Below are 27,908 nucleotides of genomic sequence, written 5' to 3' on the forward strand. Positions count from 1 at the left end.
TCAGCATCATTATAAATTACTCATTCTATTCATTCAATTGTTTATTCTTTTATGTATTCAACCAGGCCTTTCTTATTATCTCCTATGGCCTGGACATTGTATCCTAGGTTTGGGGCTTTGAAAATAAGTCCCTTCTCAGAAGACACTCATTGTTAAATGATGGATGTGTTTATTTAAGAGACTATGAATAAGTATAAATAATTATATCTTTATTGGAGAAGGCAATGGCAACCCACTCCAGTACTCTTGCCTGGAAAATCTCATGGGCGGAGGAGCCTGGTAGGCTGCAGTCCCTGGGGTTGCTGTGAGTTGGACACGACTGAGCAGCTTCGCTTTCACTTTTCACTTTCATGTATTGGAGAAGGAAATGGCAACCCACTCCAGTGTTATTGCCTGGAGAATCCCAGGGACGGGGGATTCTGGTGGGCTCCCGTCTATGGGGTCGCACAGAGTCCGACACGACTGAAGCGACTCAGCAGCAGCAGCAGCAGGAGCAGCAGCAGGATCTTACTATATGTAAGGCATTTCTTAAGGTCCTATGGAGACATTTAAAAAATTCTTCTACTCAGTCAGTTATTCCATCATTTCTGAATTTTGATAAAACTAAGCTGTGGGGTTTGAGGTCCCACTTATACCCTTTTCTGTTAGGAGATCTGAATCAACTTAGTCAAGTGACAGGAGTCAGGTAGAGAATTGGACTGTCTGCTTGATTGGAGTAATGCTGTATCAGAGAACATGGTTTCTATTTGCAGCTAAAATGAAGCTTCCTAATGCTTCTTTCCCAGTGTAGATCTTGAGGCTTACCTATAGGGAGGCTGGTTTGTGGGTCAGACAGACGGTCATCCAGTCCTCTGAAAGGGGAGGTCTGAATAGAGGGGTTCAAGAAGGGGCAGGACTTGAGATCTGACTGTACAAGTCAGACCTGGCCCAGACCCAGGTGTGATACCACATGGAGCCAGAGCAGCCCCACACCCTAAGCACTGAATCTTTGGAGGTGGGGCTAGATGCGTATATTTTTGTTTTTGTTTTTTTTAAGTTTTTTTTTTTTTGATGTGGACCATTTTTAAAGTCTTTATTGAATTTGTTACAACGTTGCTTCTGTTTTACGTTTTGGTTTTTTGGCTGCGAGATGTGGGTTCTTAGCTCCCAGACCAGGAATCGAAACCCATACCCTCTGCCCTAGAAGGAGAAATCCTAACCGCTGGAAGGCCAGGGAAGTCACAAGACATGTAGATGTTTGGAAAGCAATTTGAGTGGTTCTAATGTGCTTCTCTGCTTGAGAACCATAGTGTTGTAGATGACTGGGACTGTGGGGACTCAGAGGAGTATCATGTCCAGCGAGTGTGCTGAGGATATTTTTCCTGAAGAGTATGGGGTTAGAGTCAGCCTCACAACATCTTTAGGAATTTGGTAGATGAGAAATCAGAGGAGACCTTCAAGATAAGGGCATGAGTGTGCCCATATGACCCAGCAATCCCGCTACTTAGGCATATGTTCTGAGGAAACCAAAATTGAAAAAGACACAGGTACCCCAATGTTCATTGCAGCACTATTAACAATAGCTAGAACATGGAAGTAACCTACATGTCCACTGACAGATGAATGGATAAAGAAGCTGTGGTACATATATACAATGGAATGCTGCTGCTGCTGCTAAGTCGCTTCAGTCGTGTCCGACTCTGTGCGACCCCATAGACGGCAGCCCACCAGGCTTCCCCGTCCCCAGGATTCTCCAGGCAAGAACACTGGAGTGGGTTGCTATTTCCTTCTCCAATGCATGAAAGTGAAAAGTGAAAGTGAAGTCGCTCAGTCATGTCCGACTCTAGCGACCCCATGGACTGCAGCCCACCAGGCTTCTCCGTCCATGGGATTTTCCAAACAAAAGTACTGGAGTGGGGTGCCATACTCAGCCATAAAAAGGAATGCATTTGAGTCAGTTCTAATGAGCCTATTATACAGTGTGAAGTAAGTCAGAAAGAGAAAATAAATATCATATACTGATGCATATATATGGTATCTGAAAAGATGGTACTGATGAGTTTTTTTTCAGGGCAGCAATGGAGAAACAGACATAGAAAACAGACCTATGGACCCGGGGGAAGTGGAGGAGGGAGAGGGTAGGATGTATGGAGAGAGTAACAGAAATTTACATTACCATATGTAAAAGAGATAACCAATGGGAATTTGCTGTATGACTTAGGGAACTCAAACAGGTGCTCTGTGACAATCTAGAAGGGTAGGATGGGGAGGGAGATGGAAGGGAGGTTTGGAAGGGAGGGGACATGGGTGTACCTATGGATGATTCTTATTGATGTATGACAGAAAACCACAGAATTCTGTAAAGCAATTATCCTTCAGTTAAAAAAATAAATTAAAAAAAAAAAGATAAGGCGTGAGTGTGCCTGCTCAGTCACTCAGTCATGTCCAACTCTTTGTGACCCTGTGATCTGTAGCCTGCCAGGTTCCTCTCTCCATGGGATTCTCCAGACAAGAATACTGGATAAAGGACTTTCATGCAAATCACCAAGGGAGAAGTAGTGCAGAGCGTGTTGAGGGGATCCAGTCAGCTATTACAAAGTGAGGGTTAACCAGACAGGGGGCTCCTTGCAGCAGCCTCAGCTGTGGTTTCAGTCATGCGTCTGACATGGATATGCTGCCAACTCATCTCAGCAAAATCGCCACATCACCAACTTGGTGGGAGGTGAAATCTTTATTTTTCTGCCTTGATCTTACTACTCTGCTGTGAGAGAGGCAGCCCGCAGATATTGGTGTGATGAGGGTGATGGGAATATGAAACAATATATTTTAGTTCCAACAAAATACTTTTAATGAAATTCATTAATTTTTATTTCGGTTCAGTTCAGTCGCTCAGTTGTGTCCAACTCTTTGTGACCCCATGAATCGCAGCATGCCAGGCCTCCCTGTCCATCACCATCTCCCGGAGTTCATTCAAACTCACGTCCATCGAGTCAGTGATGCCATCCAGCCATCTCATCCTCTGTCGTTCCCCTCTTCCTCCTGCCCCCAATCCCTCCTAGTTTATTTATAATGTTTATTAATATCAACATAATACAATGTAGTGACTCAATATTTTTATAGTTTTTACTCCATTTAAAGTTATTATAAAACAATGGCTATATTTTCCTGTGCTATATATCTTTTTTGCTTATTTATTTTATACATAGTAGTTTTTATCTCTTAATCCCTTACTCCTATCTTGCTCTTCTTTTTCCCCACTGGTAACCACTAGTTTGTCCTCTATATCTGTGAATCTGATTCCAACAAAATAGTTTTTAAATGTTGATAGTAGCGGTGATGGAGGCAAAGACCTCTACTAAGACAAGAATGGTAGATATGTGATAGATGCTTTTATGTGAAAAGGAAACTTTTTTTTTTTTTTAAAAAGCACATCCCTTAAAGTGTGATTTCCTTTCCATTTATCCTAGGTTTCTAATAATGTTTTCATGTATATTCCAACATTTAATATACACTTTCTTTGGCGTCGTAATTGGATGTGGAGAAGTCAAATATTTTCAATTTCACACTGTAGTTTTCATGTTTATCTTATTTGTAACAGTGAATTTTGTAAGGTAAGGATTATAATTTAAAGTTTGCTTACTGGACTCAGGTTCTCAAGTCCAGGATTAGAATTGAGAAGTGGGTTATAGCAAAAGGAGCTATGGACATGCAGTCAGGAAACCTGTATTGTTGTCAAGGTCCTGACAATAGCTTGTTGTGGAACTGAGGGAAAGTCTATTTACTCTTCAAGGTTTCATCTGTAAAAAGAGAAGGGGCAGAACAGCAGCATCAGCAGAACCCATGAGCTTGATAGAGATGCAAATTCATGAGCCCATCTCATTTAACTGATTTGAATCTCTGGAGATAAGATGCAGGGAACTGTTTCAACATGTTTAAGTGTGAGCACCCCAGGAACCAGATTAATGGCTCCTAACATTTTGTTGACTTCATCATCATTTATTATTGTCATAACTATGATAAAGCCATTTATTTAACATTAAACTGTGCCTGATATGTCACAAGAAAATAAAGTGTGTCACAGTTTCCATTGTTTCCCCATCTATTTGCTGTGAAATGATGGGACCAGCTGCCATGATCTTAGTTTTTTGAATGTTGAGTTTAAGCCAGGTTTTTCACTCTCCTCTTTCACCTTCATCAAGAGGCTGTTTAGTTCCTCTTCGCTTTATGCTGTAAAGAGACTTATTGAGAAAAATGTTTTGGAGATGGTGAGTCAAACAAAGGCCTGGATGTCATAATCATTGCTAGCATGTGTTAAGTGCGGACCACCATCATTCTAAGCCCTATGAATGTTACTTCATTTAGTTGAATCTTCATGAAAGTCCTTTGAGGCAATTCAGTGATTATTATTTTTCCATTTTACAAATGAAGAGGCTTGAAAAGATTAAATAACTTGCTTAAGGTTTCATGGTAATAAAAGTCTAAATTTGAACCTAAGTAGACTGACTCCAGAGCCTTTGCTAAACTGCCTTTCTCTCTTTGATATCAAGAAATAACATTAGTTCTATTTCATCTGGACTCAATGGTATTTTAGATAAAAATTGTTTAGTAAGGCTGAAAATGTTGCTAATCACTTTGTGAAAAACTTAAATGCAAGGTGGAGGTGCTGTGCTGTGCTAAGTCACTCAGTCATGTCCGACTCTTTGCGACCCCGTGGATTGTAGCCCACCAGGCTCCTCTGTCCATGGGGATTCTCCAGGCAAGAATACTAGAATGGGTTGCCATGCCCTCCTCCAGGGGATCTTCCCAACCCAAGGATCGAACCCAGGTCTCCTGCATTGCAGGTGGATTCTTTACTATCTGAGCCACTGACAAACTCCTTAGAAGGTCATGGCAGGATTCAGAAATTAGACCAGGAGGACCTGTAGATCATGAAGAGTTTGTCCAAATTAATTATATATATTATAGATGGCAAATTGTAGATAACAGGAATCCTCTAAATTGTCTTATGAAATTCATAGCTAAGTGACTGATACACAATACCTTTTTTGAAGCTGAAATATATCAATTGTATTTCTGTTGAAATCTCATTTGAAGGACAATGAGATGCAAGTGGATTACAGATGGAATTTAAATTTTAGCATAGAGTCCTATAGAAAAATAATCTATAGTGAAAGGAGGCAGGAATTGAAATTATTTGTGTGATTTAGTGTATGATTCTTAGGGTGGCTCAGCTGGTAAAGAATCCCCCTGCAATGTGGGAGACCTGGGTTCAATCCCTGGGTTGGGAAGATCCCCTGGAGAAGGGAATGACTACCCACTCCAGTATTCTGGCCTGGAGAACTCCAAGGACTGTATATCCATGGGATTGCAAACAGTCGGACATGACTGAGTGACTTTCACCTTCACTTTCTTGTAGCAGCTCAAAAAAATTTGGTTGAGCTAAATTTATTAAAGTGTCTACAATGATTTTACTTTTTCCTCATGACAGGTCCTCCCGGTCTAATTTCTGAATCCTGTCATGACCTTCCAGGGAGCTTGTCAATGTTATCTGAAGAAGTTTCCCTGCAGGGATTTACTACTAAAATCCTAAGCAGCACACACTAGTATTAATGATAATTTCTTATACTTGTATAGAACTTCTAGCCGTATTTTTCAAGATTTGAGTATTATATGCAAAATTTAGATAGTAGATTTGGTTAGTCCCAGAAAGTTTGAACAACTTATCAATAAACTGGATTGACTTCTCTTTTCTGAAAAAATTTTCATGAAATTTAGTATTTACTACATAATATCAACCATATTAAAAAAAAAAAACCCAAAACACATGAATACATAAGGTGTGGTTTAAACTAAATGTTTTTCTTTCAACAGGTTTGTTACTGTTGTGTTAGTGAGCCCTATTCTGATGCATTCAAGTTATGAGTACAACTGGAGGTGGGGAATTGTTATAGCATGGTCTGGAATTAAAGGAGTTTTTAGCTTGCTCTTTGCTCCTGAAGTTCATAATCTGGCTGAACAAAGAGTAGAGTCACCACAGCTGGTAAGAAAAATCATATCCCATGATTATTCATATTTACTCATTTTTATTTTGTAGCAGTTTTCATAGTACCCAGTAATAAAAGCTAACCATTTAAAAAATTAGATTTGGAGAATGCGTTCTTTTAATTAGAAAGGAGCTTATGGAGGAAAGTTTATGTTGATGGTGTGAAAGGGACAAAATATCAAGTAATGGTGATGGCTGTGGGAGTGAGATACACTTGGGATTTGAATTCGGGCCCCACCATTCACAGGTTGAGTGATCTTGGGTGAGTTTTTTATACTTGTGGGACTTCAAGTTCAGGATCACAGTGATGCTTAGTAAAACGCTTGACAGCTTAGTAAATGTTCAATAGGTGTTGAACATAAAAATGCTGTTTTTCAAGAGCTGTCAGAAAGTATGAAAAAACCAGTACCCTGTCTAGAGCATTCCAGTTCCTATAGCATCAGAATGAAAACTGAAATGCTTATTAAATATACTAAGAAAAAAAGATTTTATAAATGTTTGAATTAAGGATCTAGTGAATATTTATATCTTTTCAGTTCAGTTCAGTCGCTCAGTCGTGTTCAACTCTTTGCAACCCGTGGACTGCAGCATGCCAGGATTCCCTGTCCATCTCCAACTCCTGGAGTTTACTCAAACTCATGTCCACTGAGTTGGTGATGCCATCCAACCATCTCATGCTCTGTCATCCCTGTCTCCTCCCACCTTCAGTCTTTACCAGCAGCAGGGTCTTTTCAAATGAGTCAGTTCTTCACATCAGGTGTCCAAAGTATTCGAGTTCCAGCTTCAGCATCAGTCCTTCCAATGAACACCCAGGACTGATCTCCTTTAGGATGGACTGGTTGGATCTCCTTGCAGTCCAAGGGACTCTCAAGAGTCTTCTCCAACACCACAGTTCAAAAGCATCAATTATTTGGCACTCAGTTTTCTTTGTAGTCCAACTCTCACATCCATACATAACTACTGGAAAAACCATAGCTTTGACTAGATGGATCTTTGTTGGCAAAGTAACGTCTCTGCTTTTTAATATGTTGTCTACATTGATCATAACTTTTCTTCCAAGGAGGAAGCATCTTTTAATGTCATGGCTGCAGTCACTATCTGGAGTGATTTTGAATCCCCAAAAAATAAAGTCAGCCACTGTTTCCACTGTTTCCCCATCTATTTGCCATGAAGTGATGGGACCAGATGCCATGATCTTAGTTTTCTGAATGTTGAGCTTTAAGCCAACTTTTTCACTTTCCTCTTTCACTTTCATCAAGAGGCTCTTTAGTTCTTCTTCACTCTCTGCCATAAGTGTGGTGTCATCTGCAGGTTGTTGATATTTCTCCTGGCAATCTTCATTCCAGCTTGTACTTCATCCATTCAGCCCAGGGTTTCTCATGATGTACTCTGCATAGAAGTTAAATAAGCAGGGTGACAATATACAGCCTTGATGTACTCCTTTTCCTATTTGGAACCAGTCTGTTTTTGCTTCCTGACATGCATACAGATTTCTTAAGAGGCAGGTCAGGTGGTCTGGTATTCCCATCTCTTGAAGAATTTTCCACAGTTTATTGTGATCCACACAGTCAAAGGCTTTGATGTAGTCAATAAAGCAGAAGTAGATGTTTTTCTGGAACTCTCTTGTTTTTTCGATGATCCAGTGGATGTTGGCAATTTGATCTCTGGTTCCTCTGTCTTTTCTAAATCCAGCTTGAACATCTGGAAGTTCACGGTTCACTGTTAAAGCTGGCTTGGAGAATTTTGAGCATTACTTTACTAGCGTGTGAGATGAGCGTAATTGTGTGGTAGTTTGAGCATTCTTTGGCATTACCTTTCTTTGGGATTGGAATGAAACTGACCTTTTCCAGTCCTGTGGCCACTGCTGAGTTTTTCCAAATTTGCTGAGAGCAGCACTCTCACAGCATCGTCTTTTAGGATTTGAAATAGCTCAACTGGAATTCCATCACCTCCACTAGCTTTGTTCGTAGTGATGCTTCCTAAAGCCCACTCAACTTCACACTCCAGGATGTTTGGCTCTAGGTGAGTGATCACAATATCCTGATCATCTGGCTCATGAAGATCTTTTTTGTATAGTTCTGTGTATTCTTGCTACTTCCTCTTAATATCTTCTGCTTCTGTTAGGTCCATACCATTTCTGTCCTTTATTGAGCCCATCTTAGCATGAAAAGATGCATAGTATCTTTCCCTTGGTATCCCTCTATCACTTGAAGAGATCTCTAGTCTTTTCCATTCTATTGTTTTCCTCTATTTCTTTGCATTGATCACTGAGGAAGGCTTTCTTATCTCTCCTTGCTGTTCTTTGGAACTCAGCATTCAAATGGATATATCTTTCCTTTTCTCCTCTGCTTTTTACTTCTCTTCACAGCTATTTGTAAGGCCTCCTCAGACAACCATTTTGCCTTTCTTTTTATTGGGGATGGTCTTGATCCCTGCCTCCTGTGCAATGTCACGAACCTCCGTCCATAGTTCTTCAGGCACTCTGTCTATCAGATCTAATCCCTTGAATCTATTTCTCACTTCCACTGTATAATGGTAAGGGATTTAATTTAGGTCATACCTGAATTGTCTAGTGGTTTTCCCCATTTTCTTCAATTTAAGTCTGAATTTGGCAGTAAGGAGTTCGTGATCTGAGCCACAGTCAGCTCCAGTCTTGTCTTTGCTGACTGTATAGGGCTTCTCCGTCTTTGGCTGCAGAGAATTTAATTAATCTGATTTCAGTGTTGACCATCTGGTGATGTCCATGTGTAGTCTTCTCTTGTGCTGTTGGAAGAGGGTGTTTGCTATGACTGGTTCGTTCTCTTGGCAAAGCTCTATTAGCCTTTACCCTGCTTCATTCTGTACTCCAAGGCCAAATTTGCCTGTTACTCCAGGTATTTCTTGACTCCCTACTTTGGATTCCAGTCCCCTATCATGAAAAGGACATCTTTTTTGGGTGTTAGTTCTAGAAGGTCTTGTAGGTTCTTCACAGAACTGTTCAACTTCAGCTTTTTCAGCATTATTGTTTGGGGCATAGACTTGGTTTACTGTGATACTGAATGGTTTGCCCTAGAAACGAACAGAGATCATTCTGTTGTTTTTGAGATTGTATCCAAGGACTGCATTTTGAACTCTTTGGTTGAATGTGATGGATACTCCATTTCTTCTAAGGGATTCTTGCCCACAGTAGTGGATAGAATGGTCATCTGAGTTAAATTCACCCATCCCAATCCATTTTAGTTTGCTGATTCCTCAAATGTTGATATTCATTCTTGCCATCTCCTGTTTGACCACTTCCAACTTGCCTTGGTTCATGGACCTAACATTCCAGGTTCTTGTGCAGTATTGCTCTTTACAGCATTGGACTTTACTTTCATCACCAGTCACATCCACAACTGGGTGTTGTTTTTGCTTTGGCTCCGTCTCTTCATTCATTCTTTATGTCGTTTAGGGCTAAATAAAAAATTAATTTCTTAAAAATTTTGGCCTAGGCTACATTATCCACAGTGCAAGACAGAACTTGGTTTCCCTTCTACTCTCTCTCAAAACCTTTTCCCCATGGGCCACCCAGTGGATTTCCAGGCCAGAGGGAAATCAGGCAGTGGCAGCATCAGTGAGATGCCAGGGAAGGTCCAGAGAGCGCAGAACATCTGCTGACAGTGTTAGCGTACCTTGGTATTTGTGACAGTACTCTGTGAGCTCACTGGATAGGTTGTTAGAAGTTTCTAGAAGTCCCAGGATACTCCTGCCACTTCCTGGTGAGATGAATCTCAAACCTACTCCTGGGAAGGCAAAAAGTGCCTAAATAATGTGAATTAAGAACACTACCCATCAGGACTTCCCTGGTGATCCACTGGTTAAGTCTTTACCTTCCAATGCAGGGGGTGTGGGTTCGATCCTTATTCAGAGAGCTGAGATCCCACTTCCACTGGGGCCAAGAAGCCAAAACATAAAACAGAGACAATATTTTAACAAATTCAATAAAGACTTTAAAAACAGTTCATTCCAAAAAAAATTCTTATATAAAGAAAGAGTACTACCCACCTCCCAAGGAACCTTAATCTGGAGGTAAATGTACAGAGTTTTTTGATATTATCCTACTGCAAGTACAGAATTTTCTCTTCTTTGCTCTTTTACTCCTGTCCAAGAAGATCCTAGGAGTACGGTAGTTTTTCAGATGTCTTTTCTGGAAGGAGCAAGTATCACCTCCCTCATCTTGTATGTGAGGAAACCAAAACCAAACAAAAATAGCATGTTAGTGAAAGAACTCAAGTACCCTAACTCCCCAAAGAGAAAGAGCTGATTTTTTAATGGTGCTTTAAAAAATAATGGAGTATCATAATCCTCGCTATCTTTCCTGAGGATTTACACTCCATGTCTGTGGGCATGGTCTGGAAATGCATTTGGAGTCCAAATATACCTGTGGTTTTGCAGAGAGTTTGGGTCCTTCTATGTTCCAGAGGAAAAGAATAATGACCAGTATTTGAGTTCCCTCAGTTTTCTTTTGTGCAGGGAATTGGCCTAAAACCAAGACAATGAAATGTTAACTAACATGTGAGTATCATTTTCCAGTGTTTCCCAAATTTGTCTGATGTTATGAATCTGTTTGATGCCACCCCAGACCTACAGAGTCAGAATCTGCAGGGAATTAACCTGGGAGTCAGTGTCTTTAAGAAGCACTTCAGGTACTTATTAAATAAGATTAGTCATTTGGGATATGCTCTCTGAAGACACACTGCTACTAACTCCATGTTTCTGTAAAGGACGTTGAGACTCAGAGTAGTTAAGTTCACTGGCCTCAAATTCCATGGTTAGTAAATGGCAGAGCCAAGATCTACAAATGTGGTTATGCTTCTGTGCGGTGCCTCTCTGAACCCCACTGCAGTTCTTCAGAGCTTCTTATAAGGCTTTATGTAGTAAATGCTTGTGGTAGGTGCAGTTCCCTCTCACCACTGCCTGCTGTTGCTGAACTTCCTGCCTCAAAACAGCCCTTTTGCTTCTTCTTACTTAGCAGAGGTAGGATTTAAAATAAAATTTAAAAAAAATAAAATAAAGGAAAGATTCTTGTGAAAAAAAAAAAAATGTGGATTAAGGTTGAATTTTGTTGGTGATTAACTGAACAATGATTCCCTTTGGAGAACTTATTAATGTGTGTCTGTTTTGTCTTTCAGTTTATATTGTACATACAAGTAATATCCTTAATGACCTTGGGAATAAATTCATACGTGATGACTCGTTTGGCCAAGACATTAGGTAAAGTCTACTTAACCAGGAAGAATAATGCGAATAGATTGTTGAGGGAGAGGGTGGGATGATTTGGGAGAATGGCATTGAAACATGTATAATATCATATAAGAAACTAATTGCCAGTCCAGGTTCGACGCAGGATGCACGGTGCTTGGGGCTGGTGCACTGGGATGACCCAGAGGGATGGTATGGGGAGGGAGGTTGCGGGGGGGGGGGGTGGTTCAGGATGGGGAACACGTGTGCACCCCTGGCGAATTCATGTTGATGTATGGCAAAACCAATACCATATTGTAAAGTAATTAGCCTCCAATTAAAATAAAGAAATTTAAATTAAAAAAAAAAAAAGAGGTGAGGAGGGAAGGCCTAGGATGGAATGGTCAGCCCTGAGGCAAAGAACATGGAGCAATGAACTTGAAAAGGAGCTAAGAAGCTTAGCTCAATCCCATTTATAGACTGAAAAACACTCAAATCAACTTTTGTGGTGATTTTAATGTTTTCTGTAACTCACTAAACCTGCCATTTTTGCATCTGTGTCTTTTTCCCAAAGTTATAAAAATTTTTAAAAAACAACAAAGTTTTCAAATTTTGGAATAAAGTATATAAAAAGAAAAGATTGTTGCTGGAGGTGGGACATTTCTTCTGGAGCTCAAGGAATTGATCATGAAATCACTCAGTTTTCATTTACTCCCTGTTAATAGAAACCACATTAAGAGTGACTTAAACAAGACAGAAGTTGTTTCCCACCACCCCCCATCAGAAAATCAAGAAGAGTGGGATGGTTCTTTTCTACGAGGTTGTCCAGAGATTTCAAATCCTTCTCTTTCATTCCTCCTCTGCTTCCCAGAGTGTTGCTCTTGTCTGCAGGGTAGAAGTGGGCTCACAGTCACAGTTGTCTTCAATCCAGTCAACTAGAAAGGGAAAATGGGGTGGGAGTGATGGTGGTGGTGATGGTGTCAGTGGAGAGTAAGGAGCTTATTTAAAGAAGCTTCCTTCTGCCTCTAGAAGTTGTACATATCATTACCACTCACAGACCATTGGCCAGAACTTAGTCTCATGGGCACACAACAGCAAAGGAAGATGGGAAGTACTATTTTAACTGACTGGTCATGTGCTTAGCCAAAGCATGGAGATTCTATTGGAAAAGAAAGAAGAGAATGAAGGGGAGCCGTAAGCAGGCTCTGCCAGAGTTGCCTGTTTCTAGAAAATATGTAAAGCTATTGATAATAAAATATATAAATATAATAAAATCACAAAAAGGCCCATGATCAATAGAGAAATCAGGATAAGATAATCAGTGGTTTAATGGCAACCCACCCAGTACTCTTGCCTGGGAGATCCCATGGATAGAGGAGCCTGGTAGGCTGCAGTCCATGGGGTCTCGAAGAGTTGGACACGACTGAGCGACTTCCCTTTCACTTTTCACTTTCATGCATTGGAGAAGGAAATGGCAACCCACTCCAGCGCTCTTGCCTGGAGAATCCCAGGGGCGGTGGAGCCTGGTGGGCTGCCGTTTATGGGGTCACACAGAGTCGGACACGACTGAAGCGACTTAGCAGCAGTGGAGTCCATGAGGAGAGAGAGGGTGGGGCAGAATTACACAGAGTCTTGGAGGAGTAAGGCCTTAATATCATTCAGTGTCCCATGGCCTGATCCTCAGCTTTGCTGGTGCAGAGACCTGATTTTGTCAGAGTGTCTAGAATTAATCAGATGGCCGGAAATTTACATCTGTTGCACTCCCAGGAGAATAGAGAAGCAGCAGAAAATCAATTTATTAATTTATAATGAGGATGATTTCTGTGTCTGAAATAATTGTGATCATTATTCAGGGTTTTCACCTCTAAATACCAATTTCCTTAATAAATCAAATTGGTAATCAGAAGGTTTTTGGGAAGGTGTGGAACTTGGGAGAGGTTGATGGAAGGGTACTGAGGAAGGGGAGTTCTTATAAATAGAGAAATAGCTTGGTGAATTCAGCTTCTCTGCTTGTATCTTGCCATAGTTCTGCCCACTCCTGAAACTGTGCCATATCAACTATGGCAGAGCTTCTTGTGAAAGCTGACCTCAAAGTCCAGGGCTCCAGTATATGAATAGGACTAGGAAATGGGGCAGAGTTTTGGCAGCGCTCCTTCTCCCCCAGTCATGGGGTTTGCTCTTGTTTGCAGTGGAAAGTTGTGCTCGGGCCAGCATGAGCTTGCTACGCTGGAGTGTGAGTGAAGTTAACTCAATCCCTGAAGGTTTGCTTACACCTCCCTTCCCACCAATTTTCATAGGCTTTCAGGGATCCAGACCCACTCTGCTCTCTTGGCTTATGACATGGCATCTGGTTTTCTCCCGTGCTTGTTTGCTTGAGGTTGCTCTTACTCTGATACTCAGAAACAAGTTCAAGAGGTTTTACTATCATGGAAACATTTTTTTCTTCTCCTTTTCTTCCCATACAATTTTTTTTTATTGTATTTACGTGAGCTGTAAACTTGCAGATATTCAAGCTGGTTTTAGAAAAGGCAGAGGAACCAAATTGCCAACATCCACTGGATCATCGAAAAAGCAAGAGAGTTCCAAAAAAACATCTATTTCTGCTTTATTGACTATGCCAAAGCCTTTGACTGTGTGGGTCACAATAAACTGTGGAAAATTCTGAAAGAGATGGGAATACCAGACCACCTGACCTGCCTCTTGAGAAACCTATATGCAGGTCAGGAAGCAACAGTTAGAACTGGACATGGAAGAACAGATTGGTTCCAAATAGGAAAAGGAGTACGTCAAGGCTGTATATTGTCACCCTGCTTATTTAACTTATATGCAGAGTACATCATGAGAAACGCTGGACTGGAAGAAGCACAAGCTGGAATCAAGATTGCCAGGAGAAATATCAATAACCTCAGATATGCAGATGACACCACCCTTATGGCAGAAAGTGAGGAGGAACTAAAAAGCCTCTTGATGAAAGTGAAAGAGGAGAGTGAAAAAGTTGGCTTAAAGCTCAACATTCAGAAAACTAAGATCATGGCATCCGGTCCCATCACTTCATGGCAAATAGATGGGGAAACAGTAGAAACAGTGTCAGACTTTATTTTTGGGGCTCCAAAATCACTACAGATGGTGACTGCAGCCATGAAATTAAGACACTTACTCCTTGGAAGGAGGGTTATGACCAACCTAGATAGCATATTCAAAAGCAGAGATATTACTTTCCCAACAAAGGTCCATCTAGTCAAGGCTATGGTTTTTCCTGTGGTCATGTATGGATGTGAGTGTTGGACTGTGAAGAAAGCTGAGTGCCGAAGAATTGATGCTTTTGAACTTTGGTGTTGGAGAAGACCCTTGAGAGTCCCTTGGCCTGCAAGGAGATCCAACCAGTCCATCCTAAAGGAGATCAGTCCTGGGTGTTCATTGAAAGGACTGATGCTAAAGCTGAAACTCCAGTACTTTGGCCACCTGATGCAAAGAGCTGACTCATTTGAGAAGACCCTGATGCTGGGAAAGATTGAAGGCAGGAGGAGAAGGGGACGACAGAGGATGAGATGGCTGGATGGCATCACCGACTCAATGGGCGTGAGTTTGAGTGAACTCTGGGAGTTGGTGATGGACAGGGAGGCCTGGCGTGCTGTGATTCATGGGGTTGCAAAGAGTCGGACACAACTGAGCGACTGAACTGAACCTCAGAATTTTCATTATGAAACAAATATATATGGCACATACTTTATCCTCAGAATCGATGCTCATCCTTTCTGGAATTACTCTCATGTTACCATGTAATTGACAAAACTGAATTTTATCAGGCAGAATTTCAAATTAGCTTCTTCCACCTGGTCTAATGCTTTTAAGAGAGCCATCCTCTGAATCTAGAGCTTGTCAGGCTAAGTGAAGTAAGTCATAAAGAGAAAAACAAATACCATATGATATCACTTATGTGGAATCTAATAAAAATAAGACACACATGAACACATTTATGAAACAAAAACAGGCTTACAGATATAGAGAACAGACTTGTGGTTGCCAGGAGGGAAGGGAGGGAAGGGCTGGGAATTTGGGATTAGCAAACACAAACCTTTACATATAGGATGGATAAACAACAAGGGCCTACTCTGTAGCACAGGGAACTATATTCAATGTCCTGTGATAAATCATAATGGAAAAGAATATGTGTGTGTGTGTGTGTGTGTGTGTGTATGTTTGTATATTAGAGCAAGGCCTCCCTTGTGGCTCAGCTGGTAAAGAATCCGCCTGCAATGCAGGAGACCTGGGTTCAATCCCTGGGTTGGGAAGATCCCCTGGAGAAGGGAAAGGCTACCCACTCCCAGTATTCTGGCCTGGAGAATTTCACTGGACTGTATAGTCCATAGTATCGCAAAGAGTTGGACATGACTGAGCAACTTTCACTCACTCATGTATATATATAACACTATCACTTTGCTGTCCAGCAGAAATTAAACACAACATTGTAAATCAACTATACTTCAATAAAATTTAAAAGAAAGGAGAGAGAGGGAAAGATTCATCCTCATATTCCTCCAGAATCATCTTAAACACAGGAGTTCATTCAAATGTACTGGTACAACCAATCCGTCCCCTCATACCCGTGTTTTCCCAGAGCAACTGGAAAGTGGCTGTTGCTCATCCTAATGAGTGGGATGTAATTACACAAATGAATAAACTTCCTCCTAGTGTGCTCTATGCTATGGGAATTTTAAATCCAAAGCTAACACATGCTAACTCTTTAGCATGCAGTCAAATGCATCTTTGCTGTGGACCGTAGAGAACTGAGAGGGATATGATTTCAAATCTTCTTTAATCCCTGAAAATTTCAAATATCAAACACCACAGGGTCCTGTAGAGAATGCAATAAAGTCAAACTGAAACATTTTAATAACGTTTAAACTCTTTGAGATCTCATATGCAGTTATGAAGAGATTAACATTTAATTGATGTATAGTTGATTTAGATGTTTTGTTAGTTTCTGCTGTACAGCAAAGTGATTCATTTATACATATGTGTACATTCTTTTTTATATTCTTTTCCATTATGCTTTATCATAGGATGTTTAATGCAGTTCCCTATGCTATACAGTAGAATCTTATTTTTTATTGAGAACAGTTTTATTGAGATGGAATTCTGAGTGTGTAGGCTGAGCTCACTAATTAAATTTCTCCTTTTGGTAAGCAAGCTTGATAGCTGTAACTTCAAATTGATACTTCAGGATGATACAAACTGCCACAAATTTTGGACGTAAAGATTTGCTGGTCAGGAAACGGAGATGTTAAATTGGAGGCATCTCTATTGCAGTGGTCTTTAAATTTTATTATGTATAAGAATCAGTTGGAGAAATTGCTAAAATGAAAATTCTCAGGCCAGTCAGATTCTCCAGACACGGGGCAAAGCCCAGGAATAATTCAACAGGCAATTCTTCTACCTGTAGAAGGTACAGGTAATTTTCCATACTTTGAGAAATACTGACTGGATGACTTGAAATAGTGAGTCATGTTTCTAGCTATAGGAAACAAAAAGAAACTAAGAAAACATTCTTTAGCAGTTGAGTCAGATAAAGTTGAGCTGCACAGCCAAAAGGAAATGGGTATTTGGGTAATTTCCTGGAAAATTTTGGGCAAATAGTTGTCCTTGCTCTAAGCACTCTGATTTGGCTCTGCAGGTGATGCCAAGATTTCACTACATCATGCAACATTTCGATTCCCTGTGCATTCTTCACTATTTTATTAAGGTCCTTCCTTTTCTTTGTCATAGATTTGTGTGTCCTTTCCATTCCAAGACAGATGGCCATGCAAAATGCCATTAAGCACATCCAGGAGATGATACAGAGCAGAATAACTTTATTTAAAACAGAAAAACTTTTGACAAATGTTAATTGGACCTTAGTAGAAGAAAAAACAAAGATTGAATACATCATTCCTGTGAGTTGATTCCTGGCAAAAACTAGTCCTTTCCCTTTCTATTTCTTTTGTTTATTATGCAAAACTTGATTCTGCTGGTTATAGGACAGGATACTGAAGAGAGATACATTTACTAGCTTTTTTCTATCAGCCAAAATACTCTGAATTCTGTCTCTGAACAGATATTGGTGATCTAGCCTTATTTGCCAAATACAAGAGAACTGGTGTTTTTACAAATAGGCTGATTGAGTAACTATGAATGGCTTCTGCCAGGGTGATATTTTCCAGCTGGTTGAGGAAGCGAGCGATCTCTCCCTATACAAGTACTATTCAAAAGCAGAAAACACAGGCAGCTTCAGAGAGCAGTCAAACATAGACCGGTTTGGGGAAGAATTTGGTTTCTAAATCTCCCCAAATGAGTAGTTACTTCACCACAATTGAAATCAACATTTCTAACATGAGAATGTTTTTCACTTACACACAGCCCTTCATTTTAGCAATTCTGATTTGAGTTATTGGAATCTTAGTCAAGCAGAGTATTTGACAGCTCCTAATCCTTTTTACTTATTTTTAACTCTGTCTCTGTTCAGACTCCTCATGTTTCCAGTGACAATAAGGCGAAGGAAGAGTTCCCAACAGATGAAGTTTTAATAGAAGAAGCCCGATTGCATGTAGCTATAATCCAAATAGTTAGTATCCTTCACATAATCTGCTTTTCATTTATGTATTTTATTCTTGCAATGTTTTTAATTCTTACATATGGTTTTCAGATGACTAGAAAAATTTTCACCTTTTGATTGGTTGTTAAACTTTGATTTATTAAAGTTAGAAAAATAAATTTCTAAGGCTTTAAATTCAAGTTACAAACCTTATTCTATTTCTAAGTCTAGCAAATTTTAGCAGTTCATTCTTAGGGAGCCTTTGAATAATATTTTGTGCCATTTACACAATTAAACATCTTCAAATATTTGAAACTGCTTTCACAGATTTAAGTATGTTAGTTCCTTTTATATAAAATGTTCTCAAGTGCTTATTTAACTCTTGTAAATCTAATAAGCTAAAATCTAATGAATTAAACATTCTCTTAAAATATTTAAGATTTAATATTTGAATGTTATAGTGTAAACATAGATTATGAGATAAAATCAAGTTTGAATCAACTTATCAAATTGTACATTTAAAACTAGGGTTTTATCCTAATAGTACAAATTTTATTCAAATTTACAAGTATGTACTTGCTCATTATGCCCGGAATCCTTCCTTTTTATTTTCAATTTAGAATCTATTATGAAGAATTTCTAACGCATACAAAAGTAGATAAAATAGTGTACCAAACCTCTGCGTACCTATCACTCAGCCTTCACAAACATCCACACATGACCAGCCTTGCCCCGTCTGCACCCTCAGTCACTCTCTCATCTCCCAGTTTATTTTGAAACAAATCCCAGATGTTATTCAATATATCATTTCATCTGCAAAAATTTCAGTATGTATCTTGAAATTTTAAAGTCTTAAAAAACAGTAAAATACTAATATTGTGCCTAAAGATTAATTCCTTAATAACATCAAATATTGGTCAATGATCAGTTTTCCAGTTATCTCATAAATGTGATCAATGCATAGTTCCCGCTTACATCTTTAAATTGCATTTCAATGAAATCATATATTGCAATTAATGAATATGTACTTTGCTTGCATGCGTGCTATCGCTTCAGTTGAATGTGACTCTGCAACCCTATGGACTGCAGCCCACCAGGCTTCTCTGTCCGTGGGATTTTCAAGGCAAGAATACCAAAGTGGGTTTTCACACCCTCCTGCAGGGGATCTTCCTGACCCTGGGATCAAACCCACATCTCCTGTGGCTCCTGACTTGCAGGTGGATTCTTTACTGCTGAGCCATCGGGGAAGCCCAGAATATGTAATTTAGGTCTCTTTTAATCTATAAATTCCTCTTTTTTTTTCCTATTGAAAAAAGGACATATTTCTTCTTAATACAAAAACATTAACACTATATTGATTTAAAAACATTTCTATAGTTAATTTAAAATGTTCTCAGAATTTGGAAGGTTCTTACCCAGAGATATAAAGTATGGTCATGAATTCTTTGTAGAACCAATCTCCTATTGAGAGGTAGTTTCTATATCCCTCCCCATCGTTGAACTTGGGTTGCTCTTGTGACTTGTTTTGACCAGGAATATGTAGCCAAATGACTTTGGGAATGTACTGGAGCCTTGAGGAGAGTTACAACTTCCCCCATCTTCCACTTTGAATACCACCCTGAGATTGTCATGTGAGGAAGCTGGCCTAGCCTTTGAAGGATGAGAGGCATACAGCTGAGAGTCAATACCCTACTACCAGACTTTGCAAATGAAGCCACTTTAATTTAAGGCTTGGGATAGTAGATTCAAACTCTTGATGGTAAGAGATGCAAAGAATCTGTGACCATATAAAATGTACCATGTTCTGCTCAATGGCCACAGATATTTATATCCCTTCTACGGCTTCCCTGATGGCTCAATGGTAAAGAAACTGCCTGCCAAACGGGAGACATGGGTTCGATCCCTGGGTCAGGAAGATCCCCTGGAGAAGGAGATGGTAACCAACTTCAGTATTCTTGCCTGGGAAATCTCATGAACAGAGGAGCCTGGTAGACTACAGTCCACAGGGTCACAAAGAGTTGGACATGACTTAGCTTTCAGAGGAGGTACAAAGCAAAACACACTCATCTTTTTCTAAGACACTGTATCCCACCCCCAACTCAGATAAGCTTTATCGCATTATGGTAGCAAATTCAAAGTCTGGTATCTCATGATGTTCATTTAGTCTAGGATTGCTCAGGCTCCTTGGTTGTATCTCTTTAAGTATGATTCCTCTTGATACACAGAACAGTGGACTAAAAAGAGAAGTTACTTGTCTCCTCAGCCTCCACCTCTACCACCATCCCTATTCCCAACTTTCAGTGGTAATCAACAGACATTTCTGTTCAAGAAGGAAGAGAACAGGAAGTGTTGATTAATCACTGGTCCTTGGCAGTTCTGAAACCCAGCTGGGCATATGACCTAGTTCTCCTCATTCTATTATCACAGGAGGTAACCCATGTTTGGGCTTCCCGTGTGGCACTAGTGGTAAAGAACCCACCTCCCAGTGCAGGAGATGTAAGAGATGAGGGTTTGATCTCTGTGTTGGGAAGATCCCCTGGAAAAGGGAATGGTAACCCACTCCATGCACTGGAGAAGAAAATGGCAACCCACTCCAGTATTCTTGCCTGGAGAATCCCAGGGGCGGTGGAGCCTGGTGGGCTGCTGTCTGTGGGGTCGCACAGAGTCAGACACGACTGAAGTGACTTAGCAGCAGCAGCAGCAGCAACCCACTCCAATATTCTTGCCTGGAGAATCCCATGGACAGAGAGGAACCTGGCAGGCACTGTCCATAGGGTCACAAAGAGTTAGACACGACTGAAGTGACTTAGTATGCATGCATGTAATCATGTTTGTGACAGTGATCTTCTCAGACTGATTTCTGCCAGCAGAAATGGAAATTCCCATTCATTTAGAACTCTTTATTGTCTTTTAAGCCCACCCTGACACAATTTCCTTAAAAGCTCTGTGTTTTCAATGAGTCTGATTCTAGTCTATTCTACTCTGTAATTCCTTTTCATACAGACCACATACCAGACAACATGGGTCTGAGAAGCCCTTTAGTCTGCTTGAGAGGGTAAACTAAGCACTACCTTTAACCTCTAAGTGGTCTTATCCAAGGGTCTTGAGCCACAACCTTGACTTGATCTTGAAGCTGAGGCCATATTTTACTGGCAAAACTCTGGATTTGATTTTCATTCCCTTGTATTTTACCACCTGGAGAGACTGCAGATGGAAAATGGGTTTGGGTTTTCAAACCAATCATGGCCTCTTTATATTTTCTGTAATATCTGCTTATAGATTGAACTGTTACCCTTTGGTTTACCTCTCTCTTCTCATACATTATCACATGCTGCTGCTAAGTTGCTTTAGTCGTGTCCGACTCTGCGCGACCCCAAAGACGGCAGCCCACCAGGCTCCCCCGTCCATGAGAGTTTCCAGGCCAGAGTACTGGAGTAGGGTACCATTGCCTTCTCTGATTATCACATGCAGCTAGAGATAAAAACAAATCTTGTATATTAACACATACATGTGGAATCTAGAAAAATGGTACAGATGAGTCATTTCCAAAGCGAGAATAGAGATGCAGATGTAGAGAAACAGACATGTGGACACAGGAGGGGAAAGGGAGGGTGGGACAAATTGGGAGAATGGGATTGACATATATACACTACCATGTATAAAATAGTTAGTGGGAGTCAGCTGTATACCATGGGAGCTCAGCTTGGTGCTCCATGACAACTTAGACAGGTGAGATAGCAGGTGGAGGTGAGAGGGAGATTGAGGAGAGAGAGGATATATTTATCCTTACGGCTGATTGATGTTGTTGTACAGCAGAAACTAACACAACATTGTAAAGCAATTATATTCCCCCCAAAAGTTTATTTCTAGAATATTTTAAATCCAGAAATCTCTTTAGCCAGATTCATAAATTTATCAGGCACATCTACTTTCCAAGTTGCCTTAGGTGACAGTATTGCCAGTTGTGCTGACTCATCATAGCCCAGCTGCCTCCCTCCAGCATTCTGCATCAGTTTTCTCACTGCTTTTCCAACTTCCAGTCTCTTCATTGCCCTTCTAGCCTCTGCTCACCACCTAGTCCCAAAACTAACAGCACATGGTTTAGCTTTTTGTTGTGGAGACTCTCCACAATTGGTACTGATTTCTGTTTTGGTTAGCCTTTGCTCTACTACAAGACTTAGTGGCTGAAAACAATGATTTGGTATTTCTCACAGTTCTGTGGGTTGGCAATCTGGATGATTTTGTTGCTGGTCTTGCTTGGGACCACTCATGTGTCGGCTACCATTTTAGTTGAATTGGGGTTGGAGGGTCCAACATGTACCTTACTCACGGATTTGGCAGTTGACTATGTTGTATTTCAGGGCACTTTGGTTCTCCTCCACATGGCCTCCTATCTTCCAATAGAGTGAACTGGGCTTCTTCACTACATGGTGATCTCTAGGTTCCAACAGGGTGAGAAGAGGAGCTGCAAGGCCTCTATCTCCTAGGCTCTGGAAGTTGAATAACAACATTTTCACTCCCATTCAATTAGTAAAAGTAAATCCCAAAGCTAGCCCAGATTCAATGAGTAAAGAAAAGCCTGCCTTTGAAGGGAAGAGCAGCAATGTTAGTTACAAAGAGACATGGGCAGCTATGTTTCATTGGGACCATTGTTATAATGCCCTACCAATCCCATGTAGTGATCCACTCCATGTTATTTTTTTTAAGAAACTGAAATATATTTGATTTACAATATTGTATTAGTTTTAAGCATATAGCATAGTGATTTAGTTTTTCAGATTATATTTCATTATAGGTTATTTTAAGATGTTGAATATAATTTCCTTTGCTATACAGTAAATCCTTGTTGCTTATCTGTTTTATGTACTCTAGTTTATATCTGTGAGTATCATATTCCTAATTTGTCTTCCTCCCTTTCCTTTTGGGTAACTATAAGCTTGTTTTCTATGTCTGTGAGTCCGTTTCCATTTTGTATATAGATTTTATTTATATTATATTTTAGATTCCACATATAAGTGATATAATATTTGTCTGACTTGCTTCACTTAGTTTGATAATCTCTGCTGCTGCTGCTGCTAAGTCGCTTCAGTCGTATCCGACTCTGTGCGACCCCATAGATGGCAGCCCACCATGCTCCCCCATCCCTGGGATTCTCCAGGCAAGAATACTGGAGTGGGTTGCCATTTCCTTCTCCAATGCATGAAAGTGAAAAGTGAAAGTGAAGTCGCTCAGTTGTGCCCGTCTCTTAGCCACCCCATGGACTGCAGCCTACCAGACTCCTCTGTCCATGGGATTTTCCAGGCAAGAGTACTGGAGTGGGTTGCCATTGCCTTCTCCATGATAATCTCTAGGATGACCCAAGTTGCTGCAAATGGCATATTTCATTATTTTATATGGTTGAGTAATATTTCATTATATATATATATATTCTATTATATATATTCAATGATATATGTATGTTCCATGATATGTTTATGTGTATATATATAATATAGTTATATCTTCTTAAGCCAACTGTGTTAGTGGGCACTTGGGTAGTTTCTGTGTCTTGGTGATTGTAAATAGTGCTGCTATGAATGTTGGGGTGCATGTATCTTCTTGAAATAAAGTTTTGGGGTTTGGAGGCTATATACCCAGAAGTAAGATTACTAGATTATATGGTAGCTCTATTTTTTATTTTTTAAGGAACTTGCATACTGTTTTTCATAGTGGATGCACCAATTTACATTTCATACCAACAGTGTACAAGGGTTCTGTTTTCTCCACACACTTTTTCCAACATTTATTATTTGTAGCCTTTCCTGATGACAGTCATTCTGCCCAATACGAGATGATACTTCACTGTGGTTTGGATTTGCCTTTTCTCTAATAATTAGTGATGTTGAACATTTGAAGTAAATTCTTTGAGTTGTATAGATTTTGAGTTTCCTGAAGCCAGAAATCTTTGTGTATTTTATATAATCCAAGGGAGTACTCTGCAAAAATTGAATATTCTGTAAATATTCAAATTGAATGAAACTTATTTCTTGCTATAGTTTTTGAAAAGTATATTTTCATATACTGAGTTCAATAATAACAATGAGGGCTATGTAAAAGGTCAAGTAGAGTATATTTCACTAATGATTTTGTCCTTTGTAATTTTTATTTAAAATTTTATGTTTAGAGTAGCTTTGAAAAGCAGTGTAATGATGGAGTCCTCAGTGTTGAGGCAGCCCGGACATTAATTGGTGCAACCAAAAGCTATTGCCACATCCAAGGAAAGTAAGTATAATACTTCTTTGATATTTCCAAAATTGAATGGGTATGTGATAAAGAATGAAGACAGCTGAGTGTCCAGATTGATCAGTCTTTTTTTAAATTTATTTTTTAATTGAAGGATAATTGCTTTAGATTGATCAATTTTTTAAAATCTTATCTCTCTGTCTGTCCATCCATCTACTTCCTATTTTACTTGTTTATACTTTTCTCCCTGAAGATTCATGAATTTGATGACATTGGGAGTTTCTGGAGTAAGATTTAACTGCAGAGCAATTATATGAGAGGAAAGGGGAGCCATTAAAAAGAACCCACGTAGTTTTAATTATGATTATAATTCTTTTGTCTTTATATCGTATTCACTAAATTACTGCATAGGGGAGGTAAGAAGGCCTGGAGCCTACTATTAAGTTGCTCCCTGGTGTGGAGCAGGATCTGGAGGAATTGCTCCAGCCTATGAAACTGATAGGGGCTTCCTAGGTGGCTCAGTGGTAAAAAATCTGCCCGTCAATGCAGGAGACGTGAGAGATGCAGATTCATTTCCTGAGTCGGGAAGATCCTTTGGTGTAGGAAATGGCAACCCACTCCAGTATTCATGCCTGGAGAATCGCATGGACAGAGAAACCTGGCAGGTTACAGTCTATAGAGTCACAAAGAGTTGGACACAACTGAGCATGCGTGTGTGCATGGAACTGATAGGTGCAATTAAATATGATGGGAAAAGCTCAGTATCTTAGAGATACATTGATATCCGGTTACAGTTCTGGTAAACATTAAATAATGAATGTTCTAAGACAAAGTTGTAGAGCAACTTTAGGAGATTCTTTCTGGGTGATAGTTAACATTTCATCAGCCTGGTGATATATTTGGGATGTGTAGCATCAGTTCCTAAATAAAGTTTGGGAAGGATAGGGAGTTCAGGGCCAAGGAGAATCTTGGGCTAGGCAAGGCATGACAAAAGGAAGCTTGATTCTGAACCTCAAAGAATTAGACTGGAGAAGTTTTAATTATATTCTACCTCAGGTCAGAAAAGTTTCAGGGACATGGACTTTAGGAGTCTCATGCTAAAATTGTTTCTGTTCCATGACCATGGGTGGTTAGGTGGGGGGATACAGAGGCATATTTAATAAATGTATATTATATTTATATTTATTATAACTTTTCATTTTATATTACCCAAAGGTATAGCACTTGGTTTTCATCATGTATGTATATTTTTCTTTATTAGATTCATGAGTATTTATGACGTTTCAACTTATGTAAGAGCTAGAAGTTGGCTTGTGAAGTTTAAAAACATGTTAACTTTCTTGGAATATCATAAAGATAAGACACCTCTTATTCTATATGGGTAAGTACTGTGAACCTTTAATAGCAATGTACTTGAAAATATGACCTTTTCTACATTGTTAAAATAGGCTACCTTGATTTTTCCTAAGGAAAAACCTCAACTAATATTACAGTCAACTCTTATTGATTGAGTAGGGAAGCAGCAGAGCGCTTACTTCTCTTTTTCCATTCTGTTTTAGCAATTTCATTGACACCTCTAGTAGAATGTGGGTAGAAAAAAGAAGAAAAAGGTGGTTACATTTGGGTTCTTCAAGTCGTAACAGTCTTGTCTTAGTGTCACATTACATGTTGGACTTCTTTCATATTCTTCTGGGGTGCTTGTGGGTGAGAAATAGCAAACTCAAAGACTAGATTTAACTCTCAACTTAATTTCACCTGTGGCATGGGATGGTTCTGTTGATGTCTATATTTAGGAAAAACACAGCCTGGCCTTAATAAACACCTACAGCCAATGTCCAAAATATCATAAGGTACGTATTTTACTAACTCGTGTAGACTCTTTTGTTATATAAATTGTAAACTTACACACTTTTTAGACCAGAAAGACAATATTTTTCTACTAACAAGGCAGGTCAGATGAGAAGATACTGAGACCATTAATGTTAATAAATTTTAAATGGATGTTAACATACTTTTCATAGTAAATTATGGTCATTTTTTTTTACTGTCTTTGATTTATTAAGTTTACAGAAAAATATAAAAAATTAAAACCCTAGGGTTTTGACATATATCTACATAACATCTTTTTGTCAATTTCTACTTTAGATGAATAGAAAGAATTTTAGAAATATTTCATAATAATTATTAAGTAAAATATTTTGTCCTGTTCCTAATTTTAAGCAATGCTGATGTTTTTCTCTAAATTTGTTTCTTTTTTTCTTTTTCTTTTTTTTATATATATTTTATTTTATTTTTAACTTTACAATATTGTACTGGTTTTGCCATATATCAACATGAATCCGCCACAGGTATACACGTGTTCCCTATCCTGAACCCTCCTCCCTCCTCCCTCCCCATACCATCCCTCTGGGTCATCCCAGTGCACCAGCCCCAAGCATCCAGTATCGTGCAACGAACCTGGACTGGCAACTCGTTTCATATATGATATTATACATGTTTCAATGCCATTCTCCCAAATCATCCCACCCTCTCCCTCTCCCACAGAGTCCAAAAGACTGTTCTATACATCAGTGTCTCTTTTGCTGTCTTGTATACAGGGTTATTGTTACCAATTTATTTGTTTCTTGCTTTTGATGTATGAATCTTTGCATTATTCCTGTGTGCTATTATTAGTATTGATTTTTAAAAAATCCTCTTCAGACAAATCTTAAATAATCCTACCCTACACCTAAAGGAGCTAGAAAAAGAAGAACAGACAAAACTCAAACATAATAGGAAGGAAGAAATCATAAATATCAGAGCAGAGATAACTGAAAAAGATATTAAAAAGCAATGGCAAAGATAAATGAAACTTAGAGCTGGTTCTTTGAAAAGACAAACAAAACGGACAAACCTTCATCCCAACTCATCAAGAAAAAGAGGGACCAGATCAATAAAATCAGAAATGAAAAAGAAGTTACAACTGAAATAAAAACAATACAAAGGATCATAAGAAATCACTACAGTTATATGCCAATAAAATGGACAATGTAGAAGAAATAGACAATTTCTTAGAAAGGTACACTCCTAAGACTGAAGTAGGAAAATAAAAAAGTATAAAATATGAATAGACCGATTACCAGTACTGAAATTGAATCAGTAATTAAACTCCCAACAAACAAAAGTCCAGCCCCACATGACTTCACAGATAAACATTTAGAGAAGAGTTAACATATATTCCTATCAAACTATTCCAAAAGATTGCAGAGGAAGGAACACCTCTGAAATCATTCTAGAAGACCAACATCACCGTGATGCCAAAACCAGACAAAGATATCACACAAAAGAGGAAATTATAGGCCAGTATCCCTGATGAACATACATGCAAAAATCCTTGACAAAATATTAACAAGACAAATTAAAAAATACATTAAAAGGATCGTACACTATGATCAAGTGGGATTTATCCCAAGGATGCAAAGATGGTTCAGTGTTTGCAAACTTATTGGTGTGATACACCACATTAACAAATTGAAGAATAAAAACCATATGATCATTTTAATAGATATGGAAAAAACTTTTGACAAAATTTAACTCTCAGCAAAGTGGGTATAGAGGGAACACACCTCAACATCATAAAGGTCATATGTGACAGTCCCATAGCTAACATCAAACTCAACAGTGAAAAGCATTTCTTCCAAGATCAGGAACAAAACAAAAGTCCACTCTTGCTACTTTTATTCAACACAATATTGGAAGTCTTAGCCACAGTAATCAGATAAGAAAATAAAAAGAATCCAAATTGGAAAGGAAGAAGTAAAACTGTCACTGTTTGCAGATAATGTGATACTATACATAAAAAGTCCTAAAGATGCCACCAAAAGACTACTGGAACTCATCCCTGAACTTGGTAGA

The 27,908-nt window shown here is 39.2% G+C and overlaps 1 protein-coding gene across 1 annotated transcript in view; it reads left to right on the forward strand.

Annotated features, from left to right (window-relative positions):
• SLC9C2 (solute carrier family 9 member C2 (putative)) overlaps positions 1 to 27,908 on the forward strand; it is a 99,907-nt gene that overhangs the window by 30,460 nt on the left and 41,539 nt on the right. Inside the window, exons 8-14 of the mRNA XM_086343756.1 lie at positions 3,447 to 3,590; positions 5,851 to 6,019; positions 11,173 to 11,254; positions 16,988 to 17,154; positions 17,724 to 17,822; positions 23,956 to 24,053; positions 25,276 to 25,395. Coding sequence (XP_086199882.1) covers positions 3,447 to 3,590; positions 5,851 to 6,019; positions 11,173 to 11,254; positions 16,988 to 17,154; positions 17,724 to 17,822; positions 23,956 to 24,053; positions 25,276 to 25,395 — 879 coding nt within the window. The remainder of the gene's footprint in view (positions 1 to 3,446; positions 3,591 to 5,850; positions 6,020 to 11,172; positions 11,255 to 16,987; positions 17,155 to 17,723; positions 17,823 to 23,955; positions 24,054 to 25,275; positions 25,396 to 27,908) is intronic.

Source organism: Bos grunniens, chromosome 16 (genome assembly GCF_055505025.1).
Source record: "Bos grunniens cultivar Pamir isolate PY7600 chromosome 16, Bosgru_T2T1.0, whole genome shotgun sequence".
Classification (NCBI taxonomy): Eukaryota; Metazoa; Chordata; class Mammalia; order Artiodactyla; family Bovidae; genus Bos; species Bos grunniens.